This window comes from Lemur catta, chromosome 5 (assembly GCF_020740605.2).
Source record: "Lemur catta isolate mLemCat1 chromosome 5, mLemCat1.pri, whole genome shotgun sequence".
Classification (NCBI taxonomy): Eukaryota; Metazoa; Chordata; class Mammalia; order Primates; family Lemuridae; genus Lemur; species Lemur catta.
In genome coordinates this window covers 56790015-56802401 of record NC_059132.1, presented here as the reverse complement: position 1 = coordinate 56802401, position 12387 = coordinate 56790015, and the positions used below count along the sequence as shown (strand labels likewise).

General features: G+C 41.8%; 1 protein-coding gene across 6 annotated transcripts in view; it reads right to left on the bottom strand.

Moving 5' to 3' along the window:
• KDM1B (lysine demethylase 1B) overlaps nucleotides 1-12387 on the bottom strand; it is a 50586-nt gene that overhangs the window by 5622 nt on the left and 32577 nt on the right. For 4 of the 6 annotated variants that reach the window (XM_045551856.1, XM_045551857.1, XM_045551858.1 and 1 more), the window contains 7 exons: nucleotides 11634-11805; nucleotides 8775-8902; nucleotides 7280-7411; nucleotides 6605-6679; nucleotides 3194-3310; nucleotides 1982-2107; nucleotides 950-1072 (listed from right to left, as the gene is read on the bottom strand). In XM_045551856.1, coding sequence (XP_045407812.1) covers nucleotides 950-1072; nucleotides 1982-2107; nucleotides 3194-3310; nucleotides 6605-6679; nucleotides 7280-7411; nucleotides 8775-8902; nucleotides 11634-11805 — 873 coding nt within the window. The remainder of the gene's footprint in view (nucleotides 1-949; nucleotides 1073-1981; nucleotides 2108-3193; nucleotides 3311-6604; nucleotides 6680-7279; nucleotides 7412-8774; nucleotides 8903-11633; nucleotides 11806-12387) is intronic. The other 2 variants (XM_045551861.1, XM_045551862.1) reach the window with 2 other exon arrangements.

Below are 12387 nucleotides of genomic sequence, written 5' to 3'. Positions count from 1 at the left end.
TGTGATATGATCACAGTACTAGTTACATCCTCTCATACAAAATTAGCAACATAGCTGAATGTCCCTCTAATTTATGTAACTTTTGACTCACTTCTGTTTCTGCTCCTTTATCGGAAGAAAGACATAAGCCACAACCATGTACAAATCTCCAGAGATGATGAAATTTAGTAAATTGGCTAATATAAATTAGCTCCTTGGAGAAACGACAGGAAGGAGACTATCTATGTGGGATATAAGAAAATTCTGGACAATGTCCCTCTTTCAAAGGAAGGTTGTAGTCAAAGCTTCTAGGGTTTGGGCAAATACAGAATCCACAGAAAATGTTGAGCCCTTCACATCCTTAGAGAAAGCGGGCTGTGCATGATGTGGGCAGAAGAAAAGGAAGGAAGACAATTGCATAAGAGAAGTACAGAGCACTGTTCCGGGCTGCACCGGGTCCCACCCAAATTCCTATGTTGAAGTCCTAACCCCCAGGACCTCAGAATATGACTATATTTGGAGACAGGGTTTTTAAAACGGGTAATGATGTTACAAGGGGGTCGGTGGGGTGGGTTCTGATCTAATCTGACTGGTGTCCTTATAAGAGATGAGGACACAGACATACACACAGGGACAACCACATGAGGACACAGGGAGAAGACGGCCACCTACAAGCCAAAAAGAGAGGCCTCGGGAGAAACCAACCTTGTCAACACCTTGATCTCGGATTTCTGTTGTCTAAGCCCCCCAGTCTGTGGCTGAGATGATGTTACGGCAGCCCTAGAAGATTCCTCTGGGTGCCTAAGTGGACGGCGGGATGTTGGGAGAAAGAATAACTGGGCCCGCTGCCTAGTTCCCTTCCTCCTCGTTAACACTGGGGGCTTCAGCTTCCACACCCACTCTGAAGAGCACGTGACATTGACCCCAAGCATGCGGTCCTCCTTCCAAGAAGGGAAACGTTTCCTCTGACCTGCTCCTTGAACAGCTCGCGCAGCGTCGCCATGCACTGCTGCAGCACCTGCTTGTCGTCCAGGGTCCTGACGGACCCCACCGCCTCCCCAGCAATCACCGACATCAACACGCTGTGCTTCTTCTGGAGGCCCGGAAGATAAAAGCAGGGTGTGTTTTTCGCTTTGGGTATAGAAGTCTCTAGATGCTTGGTTCCAAAAAGGTAAGGGCCTCATCCCCACAAATTAAATTTCGTGCTTTCCGACTGTCCCTTAATCCCCACTTCAACGGCCAGCCCATTTTCTCACAAACACGCATTCTCCATACGTCTGCTCTACTGTTACGTAAAGAGTGAATTCGTGCTGCGCTGGGCTGTTCGTTTACAACTTATTTCAGAAGAAGGAGAAAGAGATTGAGAAGGGAAATCTGCAGATGAAATAATGGGGAAAAAAACTCTTCTCGAATGGTAAAAAAATTCTGCTCTTGGTTCCCACGTGAAATCTTTTTAAGAGTTCACATGGGAGCCCTTTTTAACAATTTCTTCAAACTGAGAGAAAGTAAGAAACAACAGCTGCGATTCTTTTGTGCGGCAGCAAAGCGACAGCAGGGAAAACCATCACAGCTATCGAGTTCCAGGGACGACTCTCTTCTGCCTTCCCTCCCTCACATCACACCCAGACCCCTCCTTCGCAGTGCACCAGGGGACCCTCAGAGAGCAAGTTGCAAGTCCCTCTCGCTGTGCTGTCGCCAGCTCCCTATGAGGAATTCCCCTGTCGGCCAAAAATAACAGTTTCCACAAGCAGCACATTCATGTCCCAGGGAGCAACATCAGTACTTCAGGAAAATATGGCAAATATTAGGGTTCCTGTCCTATAGGAAAATGTCCCAGTCTAATAGGAAAATGTCCCAGTCCGTATGTCCTCCCAGAATATACACATGATCACGTGTCTCCACAATATTCATTAATTCCTGAGCTTCACATGTGAGTAATTATCAAGCCAAATTCTAAACTTTAAAAAGAGAATTCAAAGCACATTTCACAAATGATTTTTACCTGGGGATCCATATCATAGAATACAGCAAAAAGCCCTCGCTTGCTGGCACTAGGAGGAACGTGACCAAAAAAGTCAGCCCCTTGAACTTTACTGTCCCAAAACCTATAAGGAAATTGCAAGGCGATCTGGAAAGTAAGCAAGAGAAAGATGGTTAAGTCTTTTCTCAGATCAAAAGCACAAGCAATCTCTAAGAAGCAACCTGTAGAGCTCTACTTTAAAACAAACTACGTTCAAAAGAACAAACTAAAATACTCCCTCTTTCTATTCTGCTGACCTCGTTTTTTGTTTTTTGTTTTTTTTTTTTTTTGAGACAGAGTCTCGCTTTGTTGCCCAGGCTAGAGTGAGTGCCGTGGCATCAGCCTAGCTCACAGCAACCTCAAACTCCTGGGCTTAAGTGATCCTACTGCCTCAGCCTCCCGGGTAGCTGGGACTACAGGCATATGCCACCATGCCCGGCTAATTTTTTCTATATATTTTTTAGTTGTCCAGCTAATTTTCTATCTAATTTTAGTAGAGACGGGGTCTCGCTCTTGCTCAGGCTGGTCTCGAACTCCTGAGCTCAAACGATCCACCCGCCTCGGCCTCCCAGAGTGCTAGGATTACAGGCGTGAGCCACCACGCCCGGCCTGCTGACCTCGTTTTATTCTCTTGGTGACTTCCCACTTTTTATGCCATTCAGTTCTACACTCCCACGGGTAAAGGTGGGACCTGCTGACAACCTGCAGGGTAATCTGAAGATGTAAATCATTCCTGAGATTTGTTCTCGAAGCTTATGTCCACAAGTTCAATTCTTACTATGTATAGGTCTGCCAGGATCTACTACAGCACTGGCAGAGTCTGCTAAAGGAGATTTCAAAGGCAGAGGAAGGAAACCATGTCCTCATTGGGGCCAAAGAGTGGAAAGTAGACAAGGAAAGCAAAGGGGGGAAAAAAAAAAAGAACTAACTATACCAAATTCAAACTTAGAATAGCAAGATTCATTCTCCTAAAGTCAAAACTCACAGACATCAGCCAGTCATCCTGCTTTTGTTTTGATGTTCTTTTGTTTTCTTTGTGAACAATTATTCAAATGAAAAGGAAATCTTTGAATTTTATTTAGATTCAAATACTACCCACATTATACTCTGAATACCCCATATCAGAAGTTAAAGCCTATTATCTGATATTATTAATAATCTCTCTAGTTCTGAGGCTGAAGTAATTTAAGTCACCTTTTCAATAATGCCTGCACCTAAGCTGTTGATAGCTTTCATCTTCTTCTCCGACAACAACGGATTAAACTGAACGGCACCTTTCTGTAGTAAGGCCAGTGGTATAGTGACTAATACCTGTGGGAAATAATTAACAGTTAACACAAACAGCAACAGAACCTAACACCACAACTACTCAATGGGTTTATTTCCAGGAAAATCTCAGTGTTTTTAAAGATAGTTTCTTACAAACTCTAAGTTCTCTATTGCCAACCATGAGATTATTAACATGGTAAGAATAAGGGTTGCCATGGGCGATGGTGCAGGTTGTTCACTGCACGTGGGTGCCTGGCTGAGCAGAAGTGGCATCCACATAAAGGAATTTGTACAAAAGTCCTGATGGCTAACAATAATTGTAGGAAGAATTAGCAGACCCCCAACCCTAAAAAGCAGTGCTATAGGAGGAAATAGCCCTAAATATGGAGTCAGGAGAACTCTATCATTTCTGATCCATTCTAACATGTGGCAAGCCCTGCCACTCATCTCTGCCAACCATCTATAAAATGAAGGTAATAGCTGCCCCACTAACCTCAAACGATTAGGGTAAAGCATAAAACTTATATTTACAATGCTTCATAAATGGTAAAGCATATAACATTTGGAATTATCTTAACCGTGTAAAGCCACGTGAAATTTTTCCAAAGAGAAAGGCAATTTATTGCAGGATCTCAAGTGGGTCTAAAGAATCATTTAGAAGGGCTGAAGAAACAGATGAGAAGTTGAGCCTTCGAGAATGACTCTCAAAACCACATCACAAAACCAGGCCAAAGAGAGCTGCTGTTTCGCCATAAAAATCAGGAAATTTCTGGCTCCAGACCATGTTACCACCTCTACACTCAGAAAGCCATTACTGCTGCTACCAGCTCCAAAATCAAACCCCATACAGATCAACCTAGACCAGCAAAATGGTGCCTCACACCCCACCCCTTCACTCCCTTGTAGTGAACCCTGGGACCTCTACTATCCCTGCTGCAGAAGAACCGAACACTTCGACCGCTGTGCTTGTTAGCAGAGGCAACAGAAGTGAAGCAAAAACCATCCTACACCTTCCAAATCTCACGCAAGTGCATTAGACTGGATGAGCCTTGTTCGTATTCAGACCCTCAGCTGCAAGGGAGTCTGGGAAGAGTGTGTGTTTACTTTCCCACATCTGTGGTACAGGATGACACTAGGAAGAGCATGGGATGGAGTTGAAGACCAAGCACCATATCTACCTTAGCCCTCAATTCTAGGATCACAGGAAGTTTAGAGTTCTCCCTGTGATTTTGTCACTATTTTCTGCCACATGAAAACTTTTTTTTTAATACAGAGACACACATCTCACTCTGTCGCCCAGGCTGCAGTGCAGTGGCATGACCATAGCTCACTGCAACCTCCAACTCCTGGGCTCAAGCAATCCTCCCACTTTAGCCTCCCCGGTAGCTGGGACTATAGGTGTACACCACTGTACCCAGATAAATTTTATTCCTTGTAGAGATAGGGTCTTGCTATGTTGCCCAGGCTGGCCTTGAACTCCTGGCCTCAAGCAATCTTCTTGCCTCGGCCTCCCAAAGTGCTATGATTACAGGCGTGAGCCACTGCAACCAGCCTCTGCCACATGAAAACTTTATAAAGTATAAAATATGTTCTCTATCCTCAAGAAGTTTATAACCTGTTTAGAGATAACAGCCACCATGCAGCCAAGGAAAAAAATGCAAACAAAAATAATTGCCCAGTTAGATTATATATAAGAAGTGCAAGAAAATACATAAAATTTAGGCTAGGCGTGGTGGCTCACGCCTGTAATCCTAGCACTCTGGGAGGCCGAGGCGGGAGGATCACTCGAGGTCAGGAGTTCGAGACCAGCCTGAGCAAGAGGCAAGAACTTGGATAAACAAACAAATGATATAAACACATCCTAGTAAGGAACTAAAAGCTAATCTCAGTGGAAGCAGCCTAGATCGAGTTACAGTTTGTCGAAGGTTTATCGGTCTATCCTGTTGGGTTGGAAATCTTTCACTTACAACTTTGGGGAAACTTCCAATATAAACTGCAATGTGCGCTAGCTACATAAAAATAAAAATATTTGCTTTAAACAGTTCAAAGCACAGCCTGAAGCTGTGCCCTAATTTCTTTGCAAGGATGGAATACAAACAGAAGGGCACGAGTGGCTGGCCGGGATCAGGCAGAGGGTGACCAGGCAGGGGAAGCATAACTAGCCTGTCGTCCTGGACACCAAGAAGCAGAGCTACAGATACCAGAGGCTGAACTGTCAGCTGACTTGTAATTTTAAAGAGTCGTATTTTTAAAAAATGTTTACCACTAGGAAGAACCTTAGATATTAGGGGCTTATAGACAAGGACCCTGTAGCCAAGGTTCTCAACCAGGACTGCACAGTGGAATCACCTGGGAAGCTTTAAAAACATGACCTTTGCAACTTTTCTTATAAGCACCTCCCAGGTGATTGGGACGAGAATGTCCAAAGTCTCCCAGCTAGTTAATGGTAGGAATACTACGAGGATACCTCCCACCGCACCCATTCTGAATCTAGACCCTGTCTTTCCCATGTGACATGCAATCCTTTATTTCCATGTGAATATCAAGGACTATGAAACAGGCTTTAGACAACTGAAATGTAGAAAGCACAGCTTGCCTAGGAGACTAGTGATAGTTCATCAATATTTTTTGATAATCACTTCAGACATAACTAAACTTAAAATAAGCTTTCAAGGTTTATTAAATCCCCTCTACCCCAAGTAAGCAACTTCATTTACCAATACTATAAATCTCAGTGTGATTTCAAATATTAGATTCAGCAGTACCTTGTCCTGTTTGCTTACTAAGGCCATTTACAAAAAAATTTAAGTTATATAAAGGTACTTCTGACAGTTTCAAGATGAAAACATAGAATATTCTTGATCTGAAACAGGATTCCATGGTAAAAAAAAAACAAACAAAAAAACTTGAGCGCAGAATTAAAGTAAAACAGATTTCGTTAATGCAAGACTTGTCAGAGCCTTCAATATATTCCATTTAACCCTATATAACTCCTGTTTAACCCTAAAAGTAGAGTGTAATATACAATATTTCCCAAACTTATTTGGCCAAGGAATTTCTTTTCTTGTTCAACTCTCAGGACTAACATTCCATAGAACCCACTTCGAGGAACACTATTCAGAATTCCATCTGCCATGAATCTATACAATGTTAGCTCAATGTAATCGGCTGTGCACATCTACACAAAATTAAGTGGAGATTCATAACTCATCAGAAATCCAACAAGGCTCCAAGGCAAACTGCCGAAGGCAAATCGCTTAGTGGGAAAGACTGTTTTCCTTCCTTCCAGGTCCCTGGCAGTAAGGGGCTCTAACCTAGTGGAATCCTAGCACTTACCTTTTGTGCAGAAAACCTTGTGCCATCTGTGGTGGTAACCTGCACTTCATCTCCAGAATAATCAATACTCTGCACCTGCTCAAAAACAACCATGAAAAAATGAGGGATGCAACCATATGATCCAGGATCCTTTCCCATTCTCATATTATGTGAGTTTACACCTCCAAAGCTATGGAAAATCATTTCCTGGCATTCAGAGATCTGAAGAGTTATAGCTGAACTCATGGAATTAAAACTCATAAATACCGTATCAGAATATGGAAAATATTTACAATATGATATAAAGTAAAATATAAATATATAAAAAAAATATATATATATATATATATAATTACCTCCATGACCACAATAAGGTACAACACAAATGCATTGGGACAAAGATTTGAAGGGAAAATTTAAAAGCAAAAATAACCACACTGGGTTAGGGAGGTTGTGAGCAATTTGAGCACCTTTTATTAATGAAAATGTATCTGGGCCACTATTGTTTCCAAACAGTAGCAGCCACCTCACTGACATGTGTAATGTCGCACGGCTACAACTACACACAAAAGTACTTGATGACACTGGCTGAACGTCAAAGCAAACCCCAGCCTCCTGAGTAACCCACATGCCCAAAACCTCACATACTCCCCAAACAAGGCAAAGCCAGAGCCTCCCACCACTGTCAATACTCACTGGACATTTGAGTCGAATATCTAGCCCTTCAGCCAATTTTTCAATTATCACAGAGTACCCGGGAGTTAGGAGAGTGTGGTCACCAGCAAACTGGGCAAAGAATTCATTGTGGTCCCAGGAGCGAGCAGACACCTGGAAATCAAGAGAGGTTGAGGGGACACAGAAGTGTAAATCCCTGAGCCTGTCCCAATAAAAGGAGCTCCAGGTGGGAACAGACACCCAAGACAGGAGGGAGGGCTACCAACCACAAGGCATGCATCCAGGAAGTGGGGGATGAACAGACCACCCAGGTGCACACCACTGTCAGGAGAATGTCTCTTGATAACACACAGGAAAGTTTATTTTAGAACAAAAGGTCTATATGACTTGGGCATGGGTACCATACCTTGATAAAAATAAAAGCCGATTTTATATATCGACAACTCTGGCAAAGGAGAATTCTATGAGGGTAAAACTGTGTTTGATCAACTCCATATGAATTTGCCAACTATTTGTCTTCAACATGGAAACTCTATAGATCTTGGGAAACAGTGTGATTCCAATCACAATGCAGAATTGGATGGAAATGGAGACGTCCCCCCAAAGGGGACAAATTAAATCATCCATGGAGTTTCTATTCAAAATACAGAATACTGGAGTATTAAGTTCACAGTTGGTTAAATGACTTAGGCTCAAGCTTAAGTTTATTTTAACAAGATAAACAGACCAGAATTGCAAGGATACTATATTTTGGGGTCTGGAGAGCAGTGTTTTTAGACGCTATGGTTCCACAGAAATGACTCAAGGGCCTCTGCAGAGGGCAAGGAAAGCAGGGCAGTCAAAGAGACCCTGCTATGATTCAGCCCAACAGCCCTCCTTTCTTTGGTTTTACATATTGACCTTCTTCACATGTATTATTTAAAGAAGGATTTCTCTTGTTCAGGCCAGACGCGGTGGTTCATGCCTGTAATCCTAGCACTCTGGGAGGCCGAGGCGGGAGGATCACTCGAGGTCAGGAGTTCAAGACCAGTCTGAGCAAAAGCGAGACCCCGTCTCTACTAAACATAGAAAGAAATTATATGGACCACTAAAAATATACACAGAAAATTAGCCGGGCATGGTGGCGCATGCCTGTAGTCCCAGCTACTCAGGAGGCTGAGGCAGGAGGACTGCTTGAGCCCGGGAGTGTGAGGTTGCTGTGAGCTAGGCTGACGCCACAGCACTCTAGCCCAGGCAACAGAGCGAGACTCTGTCTCAAAAAAATAAAAAAATAAATAAAAAATAAAAAAAATAAAGAAGGATTTCTCTTGTTTAAAAAAAAAACAGTTAAACATTAAAAAAAAAACCACTTTGGGGTTAATATGCTCAGAAGTCATGGTTTTCAAATATTTAAGAAGCAAAACTATTCTTCCTTATTTATCAAAACTAGCCGAATTCAATATTTAGATACACAAAATACAAGCCTATGCAAAAACAAGTATTTTCAAAGCACACGTTTCACAAAACCCAAGCACACCTGGTGGAGGTTGCTGCCAAAGGCGTATTCCAGGTTACTGAGATGGAACTGAAGCACTTGTCCTTCAAGCTCACTGAACTGGATACCAGATTCCTTAATAAAAGCTTTGTAGATCTCCTCAATCTTTTCTGCAATGGGAATGGATCAAAGCAGAAAAAAATAGCATTAACATGATTCTCTAATTCCTTATCCTTTGCTTTCAACCTCCTTCACACAGCAAAACCCAAAACTTCCGAAGTCTCTTCCCAAGCAAACTCAGGGGGAAAAGGATCTCTTGATCAGGCTGATTTGTCTCAGGAAGTGAAAGCTTATCCTAACCGGAAACAAAGCCATGTTGGTTCCATATCTTCAAACATGTTTCATTTCTGCTTAGCTGAAAAACCATTTCCTCTTTTGCTCAAGATACAGAAAAAGTAGCCCTGCACATACACGTACATATACACAGAGAGGATTACCATTCCCTTTCTGGGCCACTGCCATCACCTTAAAGTCAATTCTTATAACATCTCACCTCAACTAAGAGACCTATAAATAGACTAACTATTGGCTACCGTCTTTCCCAAACAAGAATATCCCATTATGGACATTTACCATGTCAGCCCTCTGCCTCAGTATCTTCAATTACTGGTTCCCCGCTTCCTATGTACATTCCAAAAACCATAGCCAGGCACAGCTGGCTGTGGTTTTAGCCTCCTAAAGGTAGCAACTACCACCTGTCCACTTACAGGCTCTGCTGCGCTGCTGCTGAATCTTTTCCTGGGAAATCCCAACCCTGCAGGTCTGCTGCTCCAGCTCCCCATCACAAGAACTCCACCCCACCCCATCCTGTCCATTCTTTACAGGGCAGCATCACCCAGCTGCTGCAAGCCTCTGAAACATCTCCCCGTCATCAACCCCAGCACTCATCTCTCCCACCCAACTGGACTTTTTAACTATACAGACACAGCCCTGTGATATCATCCCCATTGTTGTCTTAGATTTCTTTTGGGGGGCTATTGGGCATGGAAGAGGGTTCTGGGCTCATGTCTGACTAATTCTAAGCATCCTTACGCAGGTGACTTCTTTATAACTTTTTCAGTGATGACAACCGTCCAACACATACATCACAGACACCAAGTTTCCACAAAGTATCACATACTTGCCTGACTAGAGACAGAACCAAATATCAGTTAACTTCTTTTTGATAGCTCAAGGTTCTCATTAACATTTTCAATTCTTACACTAGATTGTAACATGGGGATGTCCAAGGGACCTCTGGATTTGTGCCAAGCACTTGGTCCTAGACCACGGGGCTCGGTGGCCTTTTCAGGGCCTTTTGTAGCAGTCCCATTCCTGCTTCCTGATATGCAGTTTCTACTTTCCCATCATTTTTATGGAGTAAGAAAAAACAATATTGCTAGAATAGTATATAAAATTAAGTATAAACAGACTGAGAGAGGCCTTAATGTGATTTTTATATAAATAATATTTAAAAATTTTAGTACCGTACTTTGTGAAATGAAATCTAATCTCTTAGTATTTATATTTGGGTTTTCCCAACGTTGTGTTAATGAGATCTCAGACAGCTGAGGTACTAATAGGCAGGGTATAACTATAACCTTACAGAGATGTATGTACTATTATTAAAGCTTTTTAATAAAATATTAATATGATGAAATAACTACTTACACAGTAAGTATTGCTGAGCTTCCCTTTTACTTTTTTTTATGCAAGGCCAAGGCAAAGCAATGTCATTAAACTTTTTTATTTGGTGACTGAAAGAAACGTAAAGAAATGTAAAGAAAACCCCAGCCAGCGACTACTACACAGATGCAAAACACTAACCAAATTCTGAGAGCATCCTGCAAGTCAGTATAATAACTGTTCTCAAGTCCAGAAAATTTAAACAACTCACCAATTGGTCTGGACACTACAACATTTGATTAAATGATCCCTGTTGACCAGAGTATATTTCTGAAAGTGTTCTGTTATTGTGTCAGTCAGCATCTACTAAGGGCAATTACACTGTGGGTCAGTCTCTTAGAGGTGGTAGCTTGAGGTAGCTGAGGGGGAGGGGAAGGAAAAAAAGAGACAGTCCCTGCTACTGAGAAGTTTACCCCAAACAGATGAAGTGTATATCAGTCTGAAGAATTGAGACCCCTTGCAAAGAAACATATAGTTGGAGCAAATTAACATCTTGCAAATTGAGTTCAAATGTTCACACTTCAAAAAACTTCAACATGCCTCTAAGAACTACAAATGAATACATTCAAGTCACAAAATTGTAGGTTATATAACTACCAGTTTAAGAAGCAATAACAGTAAAATTTCAGCTGACACCCTCGTGGAAATGAGTCATTACAGGCAGTCAAGTTTTCTAAAGGGTTCTGATTAATAGTGCCCATTTAAGTCCCAAAGCCAAAAGATTCTGAATTAAAATTCTCAAATTATAATATATATTCTTGAATTCTTAAGCAAAATATACTGAAAGAACCTTAACCTATGGCCCAAAAAAAAGAAAAGAGAAGAAATCCTGGCATAAAGAAACCCTCATCTAGAAAAGACGTGATGATTTATTCACACAGTGCTTACCACATGTTTCCTTAAAGGTAAGCTCCTCTAGAAATTTAAAATTAAACATTTAGATAACTTTGTCAAACACCAGCTATTGTGTAAAGTAATGTCCGTGTGTATGCACACACAACACAAGCATCTAAGGCACCTGGGGCAGTTCTGCTCCCCCTGAGGAACAGTCTGGAGAATTCATCATCTATCCCTGTCGCAGACATCCACCCTCGTGAATGCATGGTCCTACTACTGATCAAGCTCAGGTTAGAATGAAACGGAGATGGAACAATCAGAACACCATTCTCCCCATACCTCCTAAAGGGACATCTTGGAGCTGAGTCTTATCCTTCCTCCACTCAGAGACAACATCCAAGAGAGCATTAAAATGAAAATCCATGCGCTTGTCAATAGTGGGGTCAGTTATTCTTCCACCTTCCTGAATTAAGTCACATCTTTCTCCAAATTTATGCATGCTGATGCCAAGCTTCAAAATAATAAGAATAAGAAGGTGAAAATAATTTTCCCTGGAAAAAATATTTTACAGGTTCTAAGCTGAAATTAGACAGAGCTCTCATGGAGAGAAGGGTCTATTACCTCTCAAAAATAAAGCTAAACGTGCTTCATGGGGAAGGGCAGCAAAGTCAGGCAGTGAAAAAAAATAGCATGAGATCTACAAGACCTTATTTTATAAGAATGTGAGATGGCAGCAACAGCTTCTACACCATGCTCTCTGTAACTTTTTGGCTAACATTTCAGATGATAGGCACTGCCTGTCCTTGCTCTAATGTTCTATCTCCTCCATGGACCCTCTTGTAAATGAACACACAAACACACAAACACCCACAGCAGAGGCTGAAATTCAATTTACCATCATTAATGTTTCAAAAAAAGCCTTGGGCCTAAGAGGTCTTCAAAGAAACTATGTAAGTTTGCCAGATAAAAGACAGGCTTCCCAGTTAAACTTGACTTTCAGATAAATAATGCATACATTTTGAAGTACGAGTATGTCCCAAATATTGCATGCAAAATAACCCATGTAATATTTGAGACATACTTGTATTAAACA